Below are 26,196 nucleotides of genomic sequence, written 5' to 3' on the forward strand. Positions count from 1 at the left end.
TCGACCACTAGATGAATTTTGGTCGAAAGTTCATGGTGACACACACATTCGGAAGACGTGTCACTTTTGAAAGAAAAAGAATGTGGAAAAAGATAGGATTACATCATTTCATATTTTATTAAATGTTGGGAAAAATATTTTTTAATATTAATATATAATAGGAGAAATGCGTTATCTATATTATATATATAAAAAGGACATGTATGTTCCTATATTTAACTTTTTCGCCAAAACTACACATCGCACGTGGATGGTGTTTGTATGTGGTGGTAGCTACAAGTCTCCATTCGTGCATAGGGGTGGTTGCGTCTCGATAGCTATAAGGGTGCGGGAGATATGAGGCTGAAAGTGGTTGGAAGTGGCTTTCTATTTCAAATGTTTTGTTCGAATTAAATTCGAACTTAAAATTCGAATATTGGTTCTATTGAATATTGGTTCCATTATAGAACGATTGTAAACGTTCCAGAAACGTTAAAAATAGTTTGTTTGACTTGACGTGAACAGGAGACGTTCAGAAATAGAATCGGGACCAGGTCTCTAATCAGAAACGGGGGACCTAATTCTTGCATTCTGTGAAAACGGGTAAGATTAGCTATAAACTTAATCTTCAGTATCGTTACTTTTTAAAAACCCAGCGAAGCGGGTCCTTGCAGCTAGTTCTTTAATAAATTTATATATTTTATTCTTGTTAAATAAAATTTTTATTTAGTGCGAGCTCTCACACAGTAATTAAATGTACCTTAATAATACAAATGATGTTAAAACTTTCTAATGAATCACATAAAAACTCACCTAAATACTTACTTCTGAATGTTGCAGTAAAATCTGTGTATACCAAAATCTCGAATATTTTTTACACGGTTTACTGTTTAAACGGTTTCATTTTAAAATAAAAAGTCTCAAAAAAAATTTTTTTAAGCAGGTTCAGTTTTGGACAGGTTTATTTTTTTATCGCGAGATTTTACTCCAACTGATGCTAGTTTCGAGAGAGTGACAACGCGACAAGTACCAGAAAAAATATATTCGAAATTATTGTGTCACATTATATCAGTTTGTCTCTTAATCGCTCGTTTGGTTTTTAAAAAAATTTTTATTTTTCAATGTGGACTATGACAATATTGTATGATTTAAATGCTTCTTTATGTTATGAAAAATGGTAGTAGTGCAATCTACTTTTTTACCCTCCGGCTGTTATAAATAAAGAGGAAAAGTACTGCGATTTGCCACAAAATGAACCTGAATTAATTTTTGGACACAAAGAACCTGAAACGTAGAAAGATGGACAAAGAAAACACACAGGATTTTCGTATACAGGAAATCCTCGTTAATTCGAAGTCGTAATTATTTCGTCTTCTGGATTTCGATATGGATTTCGATGGATATCCTCAAAATTCAGCTTTTTGTAATTTTATAATAATTTATATAAAAAGTTTGTCAGTTTTAAAATGTAACAATTAGTGCCTCCTACAGTTTTAATGTCCGGCATGTAAAGTTACCAACTCATATTTTTAAACTAATTTATAAGAAAATATACAATTTATGGAATAATTATGTTTGGAAGTTTAATTGAAATTTTTCTCTATTATTATACAAATTATTAAATAACCTGTGATCGTAAAATAATAATATAACGTGCAAAAAAAATACGGGTTAAAAGAAAAAAAGCATTTTACATAAGCATTAACAGTGAGTCACACTCTACAAACACTTTTAGTCTATCCCTAAAGCGTGCATTTTATTTTTTCGTTGTATATAAATTAATTACTTTAATACATTGTGGGCCTCATTTATATATTCATAGCTTCAAAATGAGATGATTAGGCCAAATTTCTTATTAACTCTTAATGTGAGTTCGCTGAGTTGACGGAGATTGGGGACTTAAAATCCCACTTCTCTCACCAGTGTAAGTTTTCCGACTTTTCGGGGATCGTTAATCCCGCATCGGGATAATCTAGGGTGGTTCGCGTGTGGGTGTGGAGGAGGAGACAGAGATGACAAGTATCTTACAAAAATCCGTTTATTTTAGCATAAAATTAGATTTACCATAGGAAAGATTCGTCCCCAGTGTGTTGATACAGCCTTCCGATATTCACTCCTTTGTGTTGACTCGCAGAGTACGTCTTGCAGAGTGCCTCGTGTCTTTGAAGATCGGGGATTATATCGATCTCCGTTCTCCCCTTTTTGTCTATCTTGATTGGCTTCACTTTGTCCCTAAGCGAAATACGAAATCTGTTCGGGTCCCGAGATGATTAGAGAATTTACCCGACACTATCCATTAACTTTGGATGGAAGGGGTAGATGGGACTTTTAACTTGCGCTCATTTTACTCCATTGTTATGTAGTCTATTACCAGGGTGGCCAAGCTCCTTGATAGTCTGAGCCATTTTAAAAATTTGAAATTTTTCGCGAGCCGCAATTAAATATGTATTAAAAAGGTATGCAAAAAAGGTATGCCCTATTTTTCAGGCAGAGATTAACCGCATGTATTGAAGATTTTCTGTATTGCGAGTCTCCACGTAAAGATGTAATTGTTTTCTGTTTCGATTTGTTTTTATGAAAACATGATATACATAAAGATAACTTTAATTAATTGTATGCATTTACTATTTCCAGTGATTGATTCTTTTGGAAAATTACCGTCAGGAATGTTAGGAATAACACTATGGATATCGGGAGATTATGACCAGTGTTTGGACATAAAAATGCCTCAAAATAAAAAAGTGATCACCGATAAAGGAAAGGAACAGGTTCGAGGCAAATACTGTGCCCTGACAATTGGAATGCAAGAATCACTGAAACGTATAGCAAAGTCTATTCATAAGTTGGAAAATAATTCATTGATTAAACTAGCAAAAGAGATTATTGTAAGTATTAAAGTTTAAAGAAATAATTTGCGATGGATTAATACAGTTAAGTGTCATTTGTCAGTTAAATTTATTTCTACAACGAATTAACGAATTTTTTAGAAACCAGCGAAGTTTGAAGACATAGTAAAAACAGAGTTAGCCTATACAAGAATGAGAATACGTTTGGATGCGTGCATTCCGAGTACATGTAGTAATAAAGACTTAAAACACGTTGGGAATTGGAGTAAGTCGTTTGATATTTTGTAATTATATGAAATTCTCTTGTAAATCCGAATACGTTTAAATCAACTGTACGTAGGAACTTAATTCATTCTATTATACAGAGCCGAAACAACGCAAAATCTCTCTAATAAAGCATAATAACTTTGTAAAATTAATACAGTACTTATTTATAGTATGTATTTTAAAGTCGATATAAATATGTAACAATTTTTAAAATTACCACTCAATAATCTGTAAACACTTCATTATAAATAGTTCGGATTAGCGAGAGTTAATTGTATAATTTAGAAAAATAAGACAATTTTTATGCTATGTTTTATGAGAAAATAGTAACCGTAATGCGTGGAGTGCCCATCAATGGCAGATTCTGTTTATAATTTGTAAAGAATGTTTCAGATGTGTTTAAAGAAAAGTTCCAATTAAAATTCCTCCCACTGCAGGGAAGAACCATATGGGTAGATCGACTTTTCTTACTTAAAATACTTTTTTTCTTTTAGTTAAATTTGATTTTAGAAGAAATGCATTTGAACCTCATTATTTCTGATAAATTAAAAATAAAATAAGCGATAAATTGAACCGTTACTTTGGAAAATTAATTTATGTAATTGTTTAAATGTTTAATTACTTTCTGAATTTTATTTTTCAGTATTCGGGACAGCGGTAGACTTTAATGTCGAATATTGCAAAATCAAAGATGAACGCATTGAATACAGTAACGGACAATTGATATCGTTGTAAGTATATTTTCATTGAAGTAATAAAACATCCTTACTACACCCGATACGTTTAAAGCTTTACATCAACCAATGCCNAATACACTGGCGATTGTTCGAATGTATAATATTATAACTAAATATTTGTTCTTTCACCGACGTATTTTGTACGTGTCGACATTCACCGAAGAATATCGACATTCTCTAATTTCGATCTTTCACAGAAACAATTATATTAAATACTTTTGTAAATCCAAATATGCATTATCAAACTGCTCGTGGAATCTTAAACCATTGTGTCTATTTTATTCGGCCTAAATAAAACAAAATCAGTTTAACAAAGCATAATAATTCATGATAACTTTGTAAAATTAATGCATATATATGCTTATATACAGTATGTACTTTAAGGTCGATATAAATACGAAATTCAGAAAAAACAATTGTTAAAATGTTCTGATTACTGAGTGGTAATTAAAAATAATTTTTTTTCTTTACGTTATGGTAAAGAAAAAAAGTAATCATAAAGAGTTTACGATAACGAGATCGAATTAACAAGAGTCAATTGTACTATATAAAAAAAGTGAACTATTTTTCAGTATTCGGAACAGCGGTAGACTTTAACGTCGAATATTGCAAAATCAAAGATGAACGCATTGAATACAGTACCGGACAATTGATATCGTTGTAAGTATATTTTTATTGAAGTAATGAAACATTTTTACTACACCCGATACATTCAAAGCTTTAGATCAACCAAAGCCGAATAGTTTCGGGCTAGAAACGGCTATAATACTAATAATTTAGTAGACAATTATACAATAGAGTTAGGCGTAGAGCGCTATCTCTTTATACATGTAATAATTATAATTTAATTAATAATTTAAGAATTACTGAAAGAAAAGAATTGGGTTGAAGCGGGACTCGAAACCGCAACTTCTGCTTGCCGGGTTGATTTTTTTTCGGCTTTAGTTGATGTAAAGCTTTATTAAACTGTTTATATTAAATTAAGAACATGAAAATTATGAAAATGACTTCAAATTACTTAAGGCAAATTAACGATGCAATAGAAAATATAAATAGATAATAAAATTTCTGTGAAAAACGCGATAATAAATTGATTAAAGACCATTTTAATCAATAATCTTACGACAAAAATAAATTTAACAAGGAAAATAGCAAATCGAATCTATTTTATTCTAAAGCACATTACATGATATTAAAGAGAAATTTATTTTCTATTTGAATGCGCATCGTTTATCTTGATTTCTGTGTTTTAAGTACTGTACTTTAGTTTAAATTATCAACCGTTTCTGCTTCTGCTTTATGTGTTCTGCTTTTTACTATAATCGAATATTCCGTTTCCGGTCGACCTGTAAACCCTTTCTTTTTTTTTATTATTCACTCAATCGTTGAATAAAATAAGCGATAATTTACCGTCTCTTCTTTCAATTGAATCTTTTTTTACTTGACTCGGAACTGTCTGGTATGACACCGCAAAATATACGTAAAAAAAGTCACGAAACAACTGCCACATTAGACTTTACACAATACAAAATTGAAAAGAATTAGAGTAATTTTCCGAGAGCAACATATTAATATGGTCGTATTTAGGATAAATTCTTGTGAAATTATTGGATTTTTCTTGTTTATTCTGCATATGATATCTTATTTCTTGCTGAGCCATAAATTGAAGGTAAAAGTCTCTTAGACGGTATTTGTGATAAATGATCCCGTTGCTGCAATTAGTCCATTGATTTTTCAACTGGAAAACTCGTGTAAAATTAATCCTCAAATAGTTGCAAATTGTTTCTGAAATAGAGATTCGAATATGTTCGTTTGTAAAATTTCTCAATTAAATTATGCCAAAAAGCGTGAAAATGAAAAATCGCACACCTCTTACCAATTTGTTATCGACACGGGTGCAACACAGATTATCGTTGAAGATAAAACAAAATTCTAAAAGAAGTGTTACAATACAGTTTTGATTGCATTACAACTGTTCTAATATCGCTGTAATCGATTTCCTAGGATTATTTACCATTACTACATATCATTAATCTTAATCTTAATCTTATCTGTAATCATTAATCTTATTGTCAAATTCGGCACAACATTTGATTATAAATGTTTACACAATTTTTAGATGTACACAACATATTTAAAACAAATAGCAAATAAATATTATTAAAATATCCAACTTTATTGAAATATATAAATATTAATTTTAAATCGCTATACAAATTTATAAGATTACAAAAATAGATTTAAATTAATTAAAACCATTTCAGAATATATTTAGTAATAAAAACAAATAATAGGGAGTTTTCCTCCGATCTTCGATGTACAGCAGATGATTGCGTGTTATCCTTTACAGAAAAGTGAACACAGATATACAATTTGAATTAATTAATTCTTTAATATAAGAATTAAAGTCATTAACGTTAATGAGCTATAGAATATATGAAATTAAATAAAATATTTTATAAACATTAATAAACAAAGAATCTTTTGTTTGGTTGAATAGTCGTAAATACACTAAAAGGTGTCAATTGCGGGAACTAAGTACAATAAAAACGTTTCAAACCATTAGCAATCTGGTATCAACGTTTTTTATTATTGACTAACAAAAATTTTTAAAGACGGACAATAGTCAGTATGTGCGTGTGTTCATTCACACCGAAACTGTTAGAGTTAGAATTAATAATCCGTTAATTAGACATAGAGAGAGATTAAAGTCTCACAAGATTTTTCGATAGGTCTTCCAGGTTTACAGTTAATATAGAAAAGTACAGTCCTTTTTAATCTTAATTGTCTTTTGATGTTTAATGCGGGCAACATCCAGAGGTCTACGAGTGATTTGATTACGACAGGAGAGTTGTATCCTTGCTTGTCCAATGTCTTGGTCAACATCGAACATCTGGGTCTCCAGCTGAACAAATAGCGAGTTTTCTTCCGCTCTTCGATCTATAGCGGATAATGTCGTTTTGTATCCTAAGATTCAGTATTCTCTAGAATATAAATTTATCGGGAAAACCTGAGTAGTACGTTTCTCGACACGACGGATCGATTGGAATGTTCAAAGAGAGAGACGGCGGCACACGAACGGAATAATCTGTTGAATGAGTTACGAAAGATACATAATGAATCGATGAGACCTTCGAGAACACTTACGTACAAGAGACAAAATATTTTTATAACATTTCAATAGATATCTGCTGAAGAAGAAATTCGGATATCAAAATACAATTTGTCCTATTGTCACGTGTTTTTCTTGTTAGTCATCTCAACTCGTCGATGTTTCAAGGAAAATTCAGTATTAGTTCATAACTTCGGAAAGATAGACGTCAACGTTCGATTCGACACCAAATTCCGATATTTATAAGACTTAATTATTAAATTGTTATATTAGGATTTAAATATTTGTTTGTCCCCATCATTGTGTATCTTTAAATAGGAATTGCTTAATGATTTTTGGTGATTTAAATCTAGAACTTCTGTGAGACAAATTTTGATAGCGATTCAGACCCAGTCCGTAGCTTAAAACTATTCTTCACATTTTCAGAGAAGTGTGGCTTACTCTTTCCAAGCAACAACCCTTTAACGACGAACTACCAGGTCAACAACGTCGTCACAAGCCACCAAGCCGCAATGATTCCTGCTATTAAATTTTACTGTGATATATTATTCTATATAAATAAACAAAGCGATGTCTGTATATATAACTGTCAATCAGCCAAAATGGCACTTTGTACTGTATATTTGTGTCAGGATTATTTTAATCAAAGCTTTCAACTTTCATTCTTTACGTAATTCCTTCCTCGCCTTCTTTCTTTATTTTCCTACATCGGCTACGTCTCACAACAGCTCTCTTCCTATAAACAAAGCTCAACTAAAGTCCGAAGCTTCACAAGTGAAAAGTCTTCATTAAGCAAGTATTTAACACTTTTTTAAATAATCCAATTTTAACATAGCTCTTGCGTGATTATGTACACAAAAATGTTATTTATATTCTTACATTCAAACAGATATACATACAATAATAATTACTTAATTGATTGTTAATTAAATGATACGAATTATATTTAAGTAAATTGATGTGAAAATATTAATTGCTTTAATTTAGAATTGTTCTCGGCATATTTATTGCATGGGTAGGATTGGCAACGTTAACAGAAATATTAATGAGACTTCATATTATTCCTTTGAAGGCGAGTAAAGGTAAGTCTTTAAGATTATCAAAACATACTTTTAACATAATTAAGAATGAGAACTGCACGGAAATAATAATTTATTAATGTTTATTATATTTAGATAAATTTTTCGAGTATATTCTCGGAGCATCACCTTGTAAATCTCTACATCAATTATATTCGACGAATCTTGACGAAAGTACGAAATCGATGTGTGGTGTAAAATTTCTTCTAATAAATATTGTGGTGTTGGGACATGTATCTTTTGCAGCATTATTTTACCCCACAACAGCAGGTATTGTTTTTTTTTTAATGTATAATATAATATTTATTATTTATAAATATTTATGCCACAATGTATGCAAAAGGCTTGCTACCGTAACACAATTTTAATTGTTCTATTGTTCAATTAGTTTACTGTCACAATTAATATAAAAAATGTAATTATATATGTAACACAGTAATTATAATTATATATCACTTTTAATTAATGTTTAAAAATGTAGACTATCGTCTTATGAAACAAAAAATTTATACGTTAATCTTTTTTTTATTTTGTTACGAACATACGATGCTCGATTTGAAAATAGTTTTTTATATTTATATAACTTGTAAATTTTTTTCTCACACCTTATTAATTTATTGACAATTTGCTGCGCATCATAAATTAAGATACAAAACAAACACTAAAGAGTTTCTTTATCAAGTTTTCCTCATTTTACAGTTACTTTTTACACGGAGTGATTGAATATTAACCTTAAAGAGTGTTAAACGGAAGATCGTATTATTAATCAATTACGTGGTTTTTTTTTATCTATATTTAATTGATACGTTATTGATCGACTTCGTTGTATAGATAATACGCGGCAATATTTCACAATTTCTGTAAAAACCAGAATTGCTACGAAACTTACATTCCTCCCAGTATTCGATAGACAGGCAAATCAATACAGAAAAAATAGAAAATATTCGATATAAGGTACAAATGCGATGGTCCTAATACCTATGACGTCGTTGGGTGTGCACATTTATTCCTGCGTTATCTAATGTCTACAGTAATGTACAGAAATGCTGAATTTACAATTTGGGCTATTGCCCTATCGTAACGTACACTCTCTTATATATTATTTTTGCATGAACTTTTCCAGGCTTTTCTTGGTGTCGTTTGCAATCTTCATGCATGTGAGATTCAAACTTTTATGTTTTGTATATCATATGCTTCTAGTTTAGACTTTACCAATTGTCGGAAATATTTATAAAAAACACTTTTACTTATCTCTAACAGATGCTGATAAATATAATTAGGTCTTTATTTTTATTCACTAATTAAAACAGAATTTTAATGTTATTAAAACGTCTTGTATAATTACTATACTTTGATCCGAATCTTGAGATCATAAAGGCATAAAGCGCTATATTATAGTCCTACGGTATTCATTGCTCTTCTTTCGGGTTGTATCTCCTCCTCTTATTTGACTTGTCAACTACGATACGATACAAAGAAAAATATTTACAAAACATCCCGATTTTCTGTCACACGAAACTTTACACATTTCGCAATAAAAAATAGAATAATTGTTCGCTGGAGCGACATACTAATTTTTCCGTAATTAGCGAAATCATTGTACGAAATTGTGGAAATCGTTTTCTGTAATACTGCACAATGGGTTGTGTTTTATGCCGTTCCGTTCGTTGTCGGTTAAATGCTTCTTATCGATAATACGTGCAATCTATTCGATGATTTTTGTCGCGATTGTTTTTCATTAGTTCAAATTGTCAGTGTCTATTTTCTACCTTCAAATCTTTTGTTAAGTTAATCTGCAAATACTTGCAAAGTGTTTGCAAAGGTCATACGCATATGTTCACTTGTTAAACACCTTTGCTAAACTCAGTGATAGATGTAAAAACATGGATGGAAAACTTTGTTCAAGCGGATAGCAAAACATTTGTATAAGCAAAAGGAATTGGAAACTACATGTTTTAATTTGTATGCTGCTGAAACAAAGATACGGAGTAAAATTTAATAGTTAAAAGAAAAGGACGTGTGTGTTCAGCTGAAAAACATGAAAAACTACAGAACCGAATAGTGGTAACGGCGTGTACCGAAAAAGGTACAATCTTTTACATAAATTTAATAACGAACTACGTTAAAAATTTAAATTAATCGTTTGAAAATAGACAATGTAAGTTATTTTTCCAAGTATTCGCTACTCTTTTTAAAACACTTTTTCTAGTTGAACACAAGGACAAAATTTCCTTACCAAGAAAGTTCTTTACTTAATTTATGATAGTTGAAAATAAAACTTTACTTATTTCTAGCAGAAAATCAATCGTATCCTTGATGCAAAAAATTAATAATTTGCTTGGCTAAAGCTACGATAAATGTAAAAGCAACGGATAAAATTTGGAAAAATAAGAGCAATGAATTATCTATTTATCTATTATTTATAAAAATAAAAATACTTATATTTTACAGTTAAATATACCAACAACTATAAGCATGTGGATCTTTTTTTATTCGAAATTATTCTCCAAAGCTTCACTATGATAGAATCGTTCTTTTTCTACAGGTAAGATTATTTTAGTTTAAATGTTACATATAAATACAATTTTCGAATAATATTTACATTTGCTATCATATTAATAATACTAACATTTATAGAATTTTCGCAAAAATACTTTTGCTTTTAAAATTAATAATGAATAATATTTTTTGCCTAGCGGGTTTATGGTAATGTATCTGAGACAAAAAAGTGGACGAAACTCTGCGAAATACTATGTCATGTGTTTAGTCAAGCGAGTTATCAGGTATAACATTTAACTCTTACTGTCACTGCGTCGTGTATTATATTTTGTTCGTTTTGCAGATATACACTTCCGATATTCTTCGTTTTGGGCTTCGTAATTCTTCTGCCTCTTCTTGGAGAAGGTCCTCATTGGGATATTATTATTAGTCAGGGAAAACACATGGAAAACGAATGGTGGAAATATATCAGCCATATTCATATTTACTCAATCGGTGGATCGATGGTAAATGTATAATAGTTAAAATTCAGATTTTGATTTATGTTTTAGATATTATCAATGATTACGTAAAAATTTGCATGCACTCAAATTGTTTTGAATAAACCATTGTATTAGATATATGCTATTTATCGTTAAGCTACAAATGTTTTTAATGTGTAACATCTTAGGAAATTTGAAAGAACTGTAAACTTTTCTTCACTTTAAACTGTTCTATAACTATGTATCGTTTAGGATGTTTGCCATTTGACTATCCTAATGTCAATTGTCTGTTAATAGAAACGGAACTCGCTATAAATTTTGCAACTTGTATGAGTGGGAATACTCAGTACACCTGTAAATGTAATGTTCTGGTGATACGAAAAATGCCTAAAATTTCAATTCAATTTCTTTCGTTTAAACTTCACTGTTTTATTTAATTTTTAAAAGTTTATTTTGAAATAAATACATCTTTTACGAAATAATTTTAATAAATTAAATATTATAAGAATTTTCTCATAATGAATTATGATGCAGTTTACAAAATCATAACGAATTATGATTTTATAAGCAGTTTACACGGCTTATAAAACAGATCGAATAGTTATATTATGTAAAAAGAGAGCAGTGATATTGAAACACCAAAACCGTCGGTTAATTTAATGGTTACTAAGGATTCGTTTAGAAATATTGTCTCGTAATTGGTTCAGAAAGTGCTGCAGAATAATTAGAAGAAATTGCTTTTATAAATGATGTTTATAGTATAAGGATACGCCAATGTAAAGTTTTGTTATTTCGGCAAGTTTATGAACGCATTTACGGACATTACTTGTATTTGTGTGTATGACACATTCGTAAGTATATCGAATAGAATATTAGTACTTTTATGATTTTTAATTCGTCTACTTTATAAAAAAATTTTAGGTGTTTATCGACGTAATATGGTTCATCAGTGCGTTGCTGCAACTTTCCATCTTAATGTCACTGTTATTATATATTGTCGACAGGTAAGAATTCGACAATTTATTTTTTATAAATAGATTAAAATGTATATTTATTTTTGTAATATGATTCCCTGATATAATGCTAAATCGATCAGATAAACATTACAAAAGTGTTTCAACTATTTTGGGCGTGTTTAATCTATATGGGGTGATTTTAATTGGTACGTAACGTGATACTACAGGTCGCTCCTAGGTTCGTAAAATGCATCTGTACAGACTTACACAATGTATTTGTTTACTATTTACAAACACGACAAACCCAAAATTACTCAAGTGAAAAAAAAAATGTGAATACAGCCTCAGAAATGTGAGGCGATGTCTATGAACAATTATTTTAATCCTGACTATACTACAGCGATTATACTCGTATTTGAACGCACAATACTTTTAATTGCTTAAAATTAATAATTTATTATAACCGCATTATATATTTTATTAAAAATTCATAAACGAAAAACAATAAGATTGCTATTGTATATTCGAGTAAAAATTCGTGTATACGAATTCACAATGAAACGCCGTATTGTCGAATACGGAACAGCTTCCACAGCAAAAATATTTGAATAGTGTAAAGCAGACAGATTGTAGGCATTGGCCCCTGTTTACAATCTTTCTGCTTTACACCATCCATTGAATAAATGAATTGTTTTAAGATTTATAAAGTAAAGAATATTCAATATTGTATGTACTTTTTTAAAATGCGAACAAAAATGTGTGATTTAATAGAAAACTTGCGGCAGACGTTTTCAACGCGAAAACGTGTAAGTCGGACACTTAGCGCCGTTTACCTGTAAACCTAGAAGTTTGACAATGGTGTTTGGAACATCAGTGTAATTATGCTGGGCGTTCCGAAAACAGCTAGAACACTGCTAGAGTAGCAATAAATTTTAAAAGCACCACCATTGGCTAGTATTGTTTGTTCTATTGCCGTTTCGCCATCTACCCTATGTAGCCAGTAAGTCTGCACGAAGTCAAATTTGGAAAAAACTTGCAGCCTGAATGAAGTTTAAACTGACTCTTATGATTCTCATGGAATAAGAAACTAATTTCACGTCGTTATTCAAAATATTTTTGTAATCGCCAGAGATCCTAACTGTTCCTTTTCTGTTTAAAATTGGCACGATAGGAATATCCTACTTCGGATCAGCTGTATGGACCAGGAAAAATTTTTAGCGGTTCATCTCTGTAACTCGTCATGAAGGTTCTTGCGAATACCCAAAGAAACAAGTTTAGGTACAAATGATGCTGGTGAATAATTATTAAAATATTGGACGTATGGAATCATTTCACAATGGTCTGAAATGGATTCTCTTTGAAGTGGTAGATTTTAAAGAGTGTAATCCCCAAAGTCGCGTACATTTTTGGGTTTTCGGTTCTTAATTCGTGTAATTTTAGGTTTTGGTAATACTCGAAAAGTGAAATTTATCGAATTCCAGTTGTAAAATTTTGCAGCTTACAAACACAGTACCAAACTGTCAATCATAAATCGCAATTAAAATAGGATCGGCCATTACACACGTCATTCATTTTCTTTAAGTTTTACGTCTTCAGAATAGAGACATATCGAGCAGTATCTTTTGCAGCGTTATCGCCTCTGTATTTGCATGAATGTTGGGCTCAAATAGAATGTTTTTTCCTTTCAGCGCCAAGAGCTCAATAGTGGTAAAGTTTGATACTAATTTTTTAAAGAATTGTTTTTAGTTTGTTAATAAATCTCACACCAAAGTAAACTTGGTCGCATTTAAAACCCTAAAGATTTGTCAAGATGGCGTTGGATAAAATTACTTTATTTCTTCAGTATTAATAAAAGTTTAAATATTATTATTTAACGGATAGTCGATATTTCAAATTCCTTTTGCTATGCATTGAATATTATTTTGCAGATGGTCCAAATTTCGAAGACTTGCCATAATTGCATCCATGTTAACAGGGATTATCTTGTATATAGTTGATGTAGTTTCGAACAGATATTACATGATGCTTGGAATACCTGCAGTTTTTGAGTATAAACTTTTAACTTATTTATTATTTAATAATGGATGGTTGTTAGTAAAATAAACATATTTATATTTTTATTTATTATTTTAGGGAAACCTATAAATATTTTGCTTATAATTACATTAAACCATATTATTCTCATCTTGGTACTTATTGTTTCGGTGCTTTAATTGGAGATATATTAAGGAAGAAGAAGCAGGTCACATTTAGAAAGGTATACTAATATTATATTATTGATTATTACACTAGATCGTCAATTATCCGAATCAAATGGGGACCAAAGTTGGTCGAAAAATCGATTTTTCCGATAACCGATTATGTACGAAAAAATACATTATTTTAATATACAGTAGACCCCCTATAACGGGGTAGATACGTTCCTCGTTATACAAATTTCGCGTTGTTGGAATTCTTAATTTAAATACAGGAGCCAATCGCAGCCTGACACGTGTGAAGTTTACGGACTACGGATGTTTGAAAGGTTTTCTTTCAAAAAATTAATCGATTACTAGACTAATTCGACTTAACATTTTCAAAATACTTATAATTTTTTTGGGAATAATCCGTATAAACTATGCTATAAACAAAAAATTGTAGGATTACTTACCGAGTGTGCATCGTTCGACGTCGCCATTGCAAAAAGCTTGTGTTCGTCGCGGAGCAGCACACCAAACGGCGGCCGCATTTCTGATGTTATTTTTCTGCGAAAAATTCGTTGAACTTTGGAGACATCATTAATATCAATAATTTTTATGGCCGTTGAATAAGAAATGGTTCTTTTACAAAAAATGTATAAAATTAGTGCTGTATTAGACTTACGGTACCTAATTTACATACTATACAGACGATAGTAAACTTAACTTACCCACCTAAACTCGCCGTATCGTGTAGCTGGACGGCGGAAAGTAGTTCGGCTGCTCGTTTACGATGACAAGTTGGCGATGACGTTTTACCGCGTTTTACGAGTCTCTTTCAGCGTCTTTATACAAATGCCATCGCAATTTTTTCGTCGTGTTATAGAAATTTACGTTATATAAACCCGCGTTATAGGGGAATCTACTGTACCTGATGGGCATATATTATAGTTTAAATTTTCATCCGCTGTGTGTCGCTTCGCGTTGAATTTTCGTCGATATTAAGCCTAACGAAAATTTTCATAATAATAATCGTGGCTATTGTATCGTTAAAAATTATTTCTTTATTTTCTACAAACAAAATAAATATATTGAAAAATATAAAAACAAAAATTCAGGACGACACACTACGACTGGAACGTTTTCGATTAACCGATGTTTGAAGCCGTTTGAAAAGGAGATTTTGGTCATTCTAGAGTTCACCCACCCCTGTGTAAAAACCGTAATATTTTCTTTGATCCCCCTTCGCATTTCTCTTTTACGTAACATTTAGCATGATTTTATAGAAAGATTTTAACCAAAAAAAATTTTTATGAATTCGAATGAACAATTTATTGATATTTTAAGAAGTTTATTTTTTAATTATTAACAATTTTTTTATTGTTATTATTCTCATTAATAAACGTCATAATATTCATTTTTATATTAATTTTAATTTTCACAAAAGGACGCAAAACCTTTGACAGATCGACTACTAGTGCACGTGTAAACAGAAACGTCATGCAAAATAAAACAACAGAGAATAAAAACCACATTCCATTGCCGTATTAACTACATCTTGTATAAGGTCAATAAAATAAACTAAAATGTGTTAGGCGCACCCGGGACTAAATCGTAAAGCTTGTAAAACTCTTTATAATAGGACAATGCAACCAATGCTACTTTACGCAGCCTCTAGCTGTAATCATGAAACTAGTAAAAATTCAGTAGTAAGTAAATTACTCTATTTAAAGACAGTTTGCTATCAGAATTTCATTCGCTGCATAACTGTTTCTACTAATGCCTCTGATACTAGCGAAGCTCCTTTCTTCCCCAGTATGTATTGTAGAAAAGATTCTAAACTACTACATCACAACTACAAACATTAAAGATCAACAACAGTATCTACTCCTATATACAGCTGTTCATATGCTACCACATTGTAATTACCCTACTATCTGTGATCACCACCCTGTAAACAAGGTTATCGCCATGGTACATTTAGTGTCATCTGCTTCCTCCATGGATAACCATGAAGACATTAATATATACACAGATGGCTCTAAAAGCTCCCTTTGTCTCGGCTCAAATAACTGTATCTTTTTCCAAACTGACATATTTTGCCCAAAATATGTTAGAAGATACAAATACTTCCCATATACCTCCATCTATCAAGCTGAAGATAATGACGACTACTACCAAGATGTTCAGTGGGCCACTTTACTACCAAACAAAACTCTATCGACATTTACAGCGATTCTCAGTCTGTCTTAAAAGCTCTATTAAATTCCTATTGCAATGGCAATAGAATCACATATATCCAGCACCGTATTAAACCTTGTAAATAAGATAACTTTTATATATTTTCCTGGCCATTCTCGCATACTTAGAAATAAAAAAGTCGACTTTGAGGCTTAGTCAGCTGCAAAGGACATTGACTTGGACTACACTCGCATCCCTCTCTCACGTAGCAGCCTTAAAAATTATATTCACGACAACGCTATGAAAAAATGGAATCAACAATGGTTGAGCAGTTTCACTGATGAACCATTAACAAGACTATTCTCCTAGTGTTGAATGCAGGTTCTCATCACCACTTAGAGTTTTAACATTAGCTACTGCTCAACTACTTACTGAGCATAATTTTAGAAGCTACCTGGCGATGTATAACCGGACAGAAACGGCCTCTCGCTTTTGCTCTACAGAAAACCCAGACACCGTCGACCATATGATGTATCATTGTCCAATTTACGACCAACATACACTTATTCTCAAATTAGAAATCTTTATCTTTGGTTTCATAAAAATAAGATAAAATAAGCTATAAAAATAGCATTTATATCATTTATTATTATTACTTAAAAGACAGAAAACTTAGTTTTCAAAATAGTGACGTGTTTTATAAAAAAAAATGTTCAATAAGTTGACTTCTTTTTATCTTTCCATTCTATCGATTTTTTTAACCATTAGAATTCAACAGCATCATCTGCTTTATATACAAGTTACTGTGGCAAATTTCGTTTTTTAATATTTACCCTATCCTGAGATATTAAAGGAAATTGTGCCAATACACGAATACTCCAACACAAATATTCACAGAACATTATCCCAATTACCTTGTTTATTTGTTGGGTTCTAAGTCTGAAAATGTAGACTTTTGCAAACACACCCGCATGCTCAAATTCGACATTATTCCAATACAGATTTTACTCCCACAACACAGGTTTTATTTAATTGATTCGCTCTTACACGGTTTGAGAATTTGGTTAACTTCGACAATTTTAACTGCAAACTTCGTTAATCGATATATTTTATTAAAATGAGGATGTACTCGTATATTGTCTAAAATTTGCCTACGGATTTCGGAATATCGACATTTTAAATTTATTATGTGTTTTTTTTAATGTTTACTTTAATAAAAATTAATCTTACGATTTTTTTACCTCTGCTTTCCTATAACCAGGGTTGTTGTCATTGCTTTCAGATTTTAGCCTCTAAGTCTGTCACTGTGTTTTGATTTTATGGATTATTTTTTGTATTCATTTAAAAATTTTTAAGAAAGTGTCATTAAAGTTTTTTTTAGCCGTAGGTAAAAATCTTTTGTAAAAATAACTAACGAAATATAGCGATGTCGCGGTACTCGAACTGTTTCCAATTCGAACAATTCGGCATTGCAACACAAATCCTGTATAAAAAATTGCTGGTTTAGCTAAATTAATATTAATTATTAAAGCGAAGCGAGCAAGCTGAGCTGGCAAAAGCGATAAATTTGAATAGTATTTCGCATTAATAGTAAAATTTCTTGGCAAAAAATTGCAAAATATTTTCGTATTCGAATGTCATGTAGCGCGTGCCAGTTTGCTTACGTTATTTATCTCTCTAACTTTGTTCTCGAGATTAAGTGAAGACAGACACAAAGTCGAATGGACAGACAGGCGACAGTGGAAGTTTATAGGTCTAAAGATTTTTTTTAAGTTGCAGCCCAACGAACAGAAATTGTATGATCTGAACAACAATTTCTTTAAATTACTAGCCATACGTTTCCAATTATACATTTTCCTTATTCTTCTATCATTAAATTTGCGTGTCGTAGCTTATAACTTTTTCTATTTTTCAGAAAATCATTCATGCAATGTGAAACAAGTTTTTAGCATTGGCGACTTTAATTACAAATGAGTAGTTTTCCATATTATATTATATCATTTTATACGATTAAAATCAAATAAAAACATAAAATAATTATATTTCGATGATTGTTACAGTTTAGGAAAATAATTTTCGCATCTCATTAGTATTTATTTATTATTATGATTATACATAAATATAATTTATTTTCTTAATCCAATGCTATGAAAGTTAAAAAATTTGATATCTTGAATTTCGATAAAAATGTGTCGCAGCAATGTCATAGTTTNTAAGGAAGTTCTCATTATCTAGTGTGAGTTAGCCGGGAACAGATCCATAGAATTTGTACAATTTAATCGGCAAAGATTAAATCTCGGGAGTTCACGGATCAGGAGATCCGGTCTCTAGTCGAAAAATGGCCTTAAGGGCGTTTAAAAGCGATGATAATTTCGAGATGCAGATCCACGTCAAAATGATGACACCAGTTAATCAGTTTTATTTCACGCGGACTAACACACGTTTACGAATAGTTATGGAAATGGTGAAATATTTTGCTTCAGACATTTTAGACCTTCCTTTAAAATAAAAACGAATACTTAATAACAGAAGAGAAATTATACAAAATGGACCTTCAAATATATATATTTATCGCGGAGTGAGAGATTTCAATTTCAGCTAAAATCATACTACCTCAAAGTATATTCTTTGATCTTCTTAATTTCTGATTAATACGAAAGTTCTTATCTTTAATATATTGTTAATTATCTTTAGTTAACTCTTTGGCGGCACTTCAATTGACCCTTTCTATAACTTAGATGAAAGTTTTTAACAAACTTTATATGAACTATGGGAGTCCAATATGGGCGTTGGCCGTAGGGAGCTCATATGGAATACGTCTTCGAGTAGTACGCCATAAGATTCCATAGGAGAAAGTCTCCTATGGAATCTTTTGACGTACTACCCGAATGATACTAAAGAATCCTTTTTTTATGATTTTCTCCAATGAGAGTATTGTAATATTCCAACGTGTTTAGGATGAGTGGGGGTTTACAGAGGGGTAACTGGACTGTATGTGACTCGAAATTTGTAAAGGTAAGGGAAACCAAAAATGATGTAGTACTTCTGTTGAAAAGGAAGTGAATTTTTCCAGTTTCCTTCGTTTTAACTGAAAAGTTTTCCATTTAAATCAGAAATATTACTTATAAAAATTTATGTATTTGACATCGATTTTCGATTAATTCGGGGGGTGTCCAGAATCTCACACTAGTGTTTACGGTCGATTTTTTTCATCTAAATATAGATATGAATAAATACAGATACGGTACTTTTTTTATTTTCTGTTTAATCTACTGTAAATTATAATGTTAACAATTTATATTAACATTTATAATATTTTTAATTGCCCTTGTGAATTTAGTTTAAAGCTTTAGCTGATGTAAAATACAATTTCCTAAATGATACATAGCCTATATACTACATTTAAGTACATAAATACAGTAAGTGAATTAATTAGAGTTATTCAGATAATTATTACTTTTATATTGTAAACTATATTTATATTGTAGCCAATCTATATTATATTACCTGAACAAGTTCACTTACTTTACCGATACAGTTTTAACGGATATTAGTAGTTAATTAAATTAATAGCCTGGAAGTTGTACTTAGTTCAGTTTAATTTTCGAAATAGTTGAAACTGTTTTAACCAAAATAATCTAACTATTTATTTACAACTTTTTATTTACTTGTCACTGGAAAAAATAATTAATAATCACTTTACCGTTGTTTATTTATTTTCAGGAACCCTCAATCGTTTGTTATCTCTTCGTATTTTTGTGGTGTTAAACAGTCTGTACGTTTGGATATATCTGCTTCACTTTTCAATCATCTTTTACGTTGCTGGCAGTATGAGAAAGGCTACAAGTGTTTTACAGTTTAATTTGGTAAGGTTGAAAATCATTATGTTATGGAATAGACTTAGTAATCTGAACTTTAATAATTCGCAAATTTACCTATGCACTACCATTTCCGTCGTAATTTTACTCATTCTTAAGGCTAGGACATATAGGCATAAAAATTTGCATAAGGGTGAAAAATAGGTACATATAGGTAAACAATATGTACAGTACATAAAAGTTAAAAATTGACAAATCAATATACGCTAATACTGAAAACAGCAATTATTTGTTTTATCCATATTTATCCATAGAATTTTCGTCATATTGCATAATTATTAAAGTAACTAAGAAAAGTAACAGATAAAAAAATTTTTTTATATTTTATTACAAGAACTTTGAAATCATTTTTGCGACAGACTACAGGTAATTTCTCCAAATTAGTGTGATGCATTTCGCTAACAAAAACTTCAGCATTCGCAATCGTTGCGGCCATTCTTACGAGAAATCACAAACAATGAAAAATTTGCTGCGCACGTGCTTGAAATGGCTTTTTATATTCTGTTACGAGTCTTTCGATGGTGATGAGAAGTTCACTTTCGGCTGCAACATTAGTTTGTAGAAATGGTCATTTTTTTTTCATTGGTGTTTAAATTAAAAAAAAATGACTATAAACACTGCACGATGTGCTTAATTGCACCGATTCCACTTGCAGCTGTAGTCCAGCTCCAAGTGGATAGTCAGCTGTAGTTGTCCCTGGTGGTCCGACCACCAAACGTTGCAGTGGCGTGCCGACATTGGAAGCGATGGAAGCTCTGCTTTTCTTGTATACTAAAAAATAAATACATATTTTGCGATTATTTTCATATTTTAACGTATTTTGTATTAATTAAAATTAATATTTTATTATAACTGCATTATTTATCTTATCACAAATTTTTATACTATATGTGAGAAAAACAATAAGATCGCTATTGTATATTCGAATAGAAATTCCTATATGCATATTCTCAATGGAAGCTCTGTAATGTCGATTATAGGACAGCTTTCAGGGCGAAAATATTCGAAAGGTGTAAAGCAGACAGATTATAGACATTTGCGCATGCGCTTTACAAAGCCCCAACCTCAGACAGTTTAGCTGGTGGAAACTACATACCATAACGCTTTCAATGATTTTATTCATTACCGGTTCCGGGCTGTTAGCCGCTTGCCTGCTAGATTTGGCCATCCTCGCCTCATTATGTTAATCGCGAGTAGATTTATAACTTATCCAAAACGATAGGAGTTTACTAGTATGTTTTTATACTAATTGTGTATAATTGACAAGAGTTTTAAAAAAATCCATTAAAATATTTGTTTTATATTAGACCCCCTTTAACACGGTAGATACATTCCGTATTATATGAATTCTGTGTTTTACGAGTCACTTAAATGCATGAGCCAATCACAGACCGGCAAGTGTGCAGTTTAGAGACTGCGGCTGTTTGAAAGGTTCTCTTCCATAAAATTAATCGATTCTAGAATAATTTGACTCAACATTTCCAAAACACGTATAATGTTTTGAGAATAATTTGTATAACCTATGCTATAAACAAAAAATTGCAGGATTACTTACGGAGTGTGCACCGTTTGACGACGCCATTGCTTAAGCTTGTTTCTTCGCGGAGCTGCGCATCGAACGCCGGGCGCGTGTTTCCAGATAAGTTATTTTTCTGCGAAAAATTCGCTGAACTTTGGAGACATTATTAATATAAATATAATTTTTATGGCCGTTAAATTATAAATGGTTTTTAATAGGTAAAACCCTGCTGAAAGAGCAGGAATTTTTACTTAAATGCTTAACTGAACCAATCCCTAGCTGAGTACAGTGGGAACTGATTCCTGGTCACCACCTGGTGGTAAAACAAATTAATTAAAAAAACAAATGACAGACAATCTATTTACATTAGTAAATAATATAAAATAAATATTGAAAGTGATAACAAGATAGTACGGTTAATCCGGTTATTACAGAAACACAGCTTCCCTAACATCAAATGGCACGGCACACTACTGAACGGTTGCTGTATCTGCATGAGCGTACAAACAAGTCCCACGGATAAAGGTCAACCTATAGATTAGTGCTATTCACATACTAGTTGTATTATACACCACTTTAGATACTGAGCATAATGTGCTCTATATAAGTTAATATTTCAGCACGACGTTTATGGACTCCACTGCTGTTCTTAGTGTGCCTTTCCTGATCAAGAGAGAAAATCATAAAACTCCATAAAACCTATCTTAAAAGCTATGTACAGTTACATTATATATGAAGCCTATATAATATAAAACCATTATAATTATATCAATAATGATCTTATCAACGTCACATTTATAAGCTAGGGTCACAATTATCCCTGATCTCTTAATCTTATGTATGCTACCTATTCTTACATAAACCATTCAAAGATCTATATTTTTCTTTTAAAAGTTTCTTTTTGGAATCGCTGCCCATGTCACTCTTACCTTTGACCAACAGAACAGCCTAGTTTTTCTTACCCATATTCATATTACACTTTTTACATATTGTACTTATTACATATCGTACTTCTCGCATATGGGAAGATTGACTGTATCCACTTCAGATAAGCTAGTACTTTTTTCTATTCACTCTCCAGCTATTTTCTAATGTTACCAACGCATTTAACCTGTGCAACGTAAAGATTTTTAATCTAACAAAACATGGGGTCTCATTGAACTTCAATAAGCTCTAAAGTGTTTCTGCTAACTTGTTCACAGCAGAATTTACTTATATGTAGCTTCATTTCATGCATCTTCTCTATCTCATTTAACACTACCGGATATAACACCCTGAGTACTAAATAGTAACATATCCTCTTAAGTCGATTCCAAAAGGGGTCATCCAACATTACCTTTTCACTTTCTCCATCTCTCACCTTACTTTTAGATTTAGAGAAGGTTAATTGGAATCCATACTCGAGGAAGGAGATAAACGATTGACTCCGAGACCTCCTGTGCTGAAGCGAGGCTAACATAGAACGAAGTTTTTGCCAGATTACACATGAGATCGTTCATGACACTAACATTTATAAGTCGCCTAGGTGCCATATATATCTTAACTCAATGCCTCCCATCATAGTTTACGGGAATGTTGCCACAGCCTTAGCTTCCCAAGTTCACTTCCCAAAGCTATGGCTCCGAGTGACGACCAGAGTAGTAAGCCCACTGCTACAACCAGGCTGATGAACCCGATGCTTATATTGGGTGATTCTAATTTAACAATAAAATTTAGAATATCTCCAAAATTTTTTCGCACCAATGCCAAGTCTGCTTTAATTGAACAGCAAAACATTGCAACTTTTGTCGTTCATTTAAAATACTTTTTTTAACGTCTTGAGATTTCACTTTTGAGAAGTTATTCATAATTGATTACATTTATTTTTTACAGTGGATGGTATATTCGTTTGTTATATTCTTGTCACTGATTGCTGCTCTGTTCTTTTTTATATTCTTCGAATCTCCATTGAGCAGTCTTCTGTCCAACGTGCTAAGAAATAGAACATCGCAAAAAACAGTAATTCCCAAACTAAACATTACAGAAATGAAGACGGACAAGAATTCAAAAATTTTTGTTGTGTGATAAACTTTGCAAATTATACTAATATTATATATGTTGATAATATAAGACACTGTTAATTAAATAACTTTAAATATATTTAGTATATGATTTATTATGATAATTTCACTTGTCTTGCTAGCGGCATGAAGATCTGATTGACCTTTATTGCTGCTTTCGTATACTTATATGATTTTTTTACATATTATAATCGTCATAATGCATAATTGAAAAAGGTAGATGGGAAACTTGGTTGGGGAAAGCCGAGAAAGACTTGGTTTTAACAAATAGTTTGAACAAAAAATCTGAAAGAACGGAATATGTTGAGTCAAAAAAAGAATGTGAAGAAGTGTGCTTGAAAAGGCACGAGTGTGTCCGAAAGAAAAGTGTGCCTTCACAGGAAGGTGTGGACAAAGTTGATGAATGTGTGCTTCATAGGACTGTAGTCTACTTTTGCCTGTTGATCATTCTTTTTGGATTATAAGCGTGAAAATATATATGTATGTACTGTACGTTAAAGTATGTAATTCTCCATCGAAGCTAAGTATCAGTTATCCTATCCGTAGACCTTTGTATAGCAGGAGTGGGCAAGCACGAGGTCAGTGGAATCTGTAATGTTAGTTTTGCAAAATGCATGGGAGCTGCAGTTCTGTACTTTTTAATTTTGTACTGCAATTCTGGATCGCGATTTTATTATATTATTGAATTTTTTAATAAACATATTTTCTCAAAATTGTGGAAATAAAATTGTAAAAAATAATAATAAAAGGCAGAAATCAACACTTGAAGCAAGAGCCGCATGTCACTCAAAGAGAGTTGCATGCTGCTCTCGGAGCCGCATTTGCTCATGGTGGTTGTATAGTATAAGATATAAAAAATTAACAAATGTAATCCGTATACAGTGGTACCTCAGGTTACGAACGTCCCAGCATACGAAATTTTCAGGATACGACATGAAATTCGAACATATTTTTGCTCCACGATACGAACAAAAACTCACCATACGACGTTACATTAGTTCGCATTTTTCATTTGTTTTTCTTACTACAGTTATTTTTTTTAATGTATTACTTGGCTTTAATTTGAGTATGTTTTTCGCGTTGGAACGAATTATTTGGTTTTACATGTAATCGTATGAGAAAAGATGATCCACCTTACGACATTTTCATGATACGATCTCAGTTTCGGAACGGATTAATTTCGTATCCTGAGGTACCACTGTACATGTGAATTTCTAAATAATATGTCAATGTAAATAGTTTACATTTGTAGATATTTTAAAATACAGTTATATTGTGAGAAAAGTATCAAGACCATTTCGAGATTCAAGAGTAACAATGGAAGCATAATTCACAAATTAGAACTACAAGCCATGACAGACTTTATTGCATGACGAATGTAAAATATTTTTTTTATCAGATTGAAGGGGCAATTTTGTTACCATTACTGGTATTTTATGGTATTTAAAATTAATATATAAAAAACTGAGACGAAATTTCAATTTTAATGGCAATTCTATCGTAACAGATTTGCTTCTTTGAAAAAGTTTTTGAGTGAATTTGTTCTTAATTATTTTAAAAGGACAAATAAAATAATGACGATAATTGAATTAATTCTTCGTTCTGTCAGTACGAAAAATCGATAAATAAAAGTCTTTCATACAAAAACAGTTATTATTCTTTTTGTATGACAAATAATTTAAATTTTACATACAATGTGGCTATTTAAAAAAATACAGTAAATTCATTTTACATATTCTTTTTAGTTTGATGTATTAATTTTTTTCGACGTTTTTATTTTATCTCTCATATTGTAAAGAGTTCACAAATATCTAGAAGGAAGTGAAGTAGTAAATTCAGCGAATTTTCAATAATATATTTCCGGTTTTATTTTAGTTATTTTAAAATATGATACCAAGAAAAATTATTTATAAATTTTTCATTTAGTATTTGGTAACAGAGAACTAAGTTTTTTGTGAAAGTAAAAAGAAATAGTGTATGTCTTCTGTGCACTAGCATCGTAACTACTAAAAAATACAATACTGAAAGATATTTTAAATTAGAACACGAGAACATCGATAAAAAAAAATTTATGTTTCATTGTGCTATTCGAACTGAAAAGTAAATAGTTTAGAGAAGAGATTGTTGAACCAACAATTATTGTTCAAAAAGGCAACAGATAAATCACAAAATGTAACTATGGGATTGTTTAAAATAGCACATTTTTTTGCGAAGAACAACAGATTATATTCAAATGGAGAATTATTTAAACAAGCTTTACTTATTGGTTACGATTCTCTCTTTGATACTTTTTCTAATAAGCCAGAAATAATTAGTGCAATAAACGATTTACAGTTGTTACTCAAGACAATAAAAAGAAGGACTGCGGCAGTATCTACGTATATTAAAGATCGACTCGAAGCTGATGCGAATAGGTGTTCTTAA

At 31.2% G+C, this 26,196-nt stretch overlaps 1 protein-coding gene across 1 annotated transcript; it reads left to right on the forward strand.

The window, feature by feature from the left end:
* The first annotated feature begins 526 nt into the window (after positions 1 to 526).
* Positions 527 to 26,196, forward strand: LOC111613177 (nose resistant to fluoxetine protein 6-like). Its single transcript, XM_023354525.1, has 13 exons — positions 527 to 582; positions 2,614 to 2,864; positions 2,967 to 3,090; positions 3,736 to 3,823; positions 7,929 to 8,023; positions 8,117 to 8,290; positions 10,472 to 10,565; positions 10,717 to 10,803; positions 10,863 to 11,025; positions 11,923 to 12,005; positions 13,886 to 14,005; positions 14,091 to 14,214; positions 25,987 to 26,196. Exons 2-13 carry the CDS (start codon positions 2,646 to 2,648, stop codon positions 26,194 to 26,196), a joined length of 1,581 nt encoding a protein of 526 aa, XP_023210293.1. The 5' UTR covers positions 527 to 582; positions 2,614 to 2,645.

Source organism: Centruroides sculpturatus, unplaced genomic scaffold (genome assembly GCF_000671375.1).
Source record: "Centruroides sculpturatus isolate CEXI.00-Female unplaced genomic scaffold, Cexi_2.0 scaffold1857, whole genome shotgun sequence".
NCBI classification, from domain to species: Eukaryota; Metazoa; Arthropoda; class Arachnida; order Scorpiones; family Buthidae; genus Centruroides; species Centruroides sculpturatus.

Excerpts from the sequence above, each read along its gene's own strand:
- LOC111613177 (XM_023354525.1), top strand. The coding sequence starts at position 2,646 with ATGTTAGGAATAACACTATGGATATCGGGAGATTATGACCAGTGTTTG. Across the intron at positions 2,865-2,966 it reads AACTAGCAAAAGAGATTATT|AAACCAGCGAAGTTTGAAGA; the intron begins GTAAGTATTAAA and ends CGAATTTTTTAG. Across the intron at positions 8,291-10,471 it reads ATTTTACCCCACAACAGCAG|TTAAATATACCAACAACTAT; the intron begins GTATTGTTTTTT and ends TATATTTTACAG.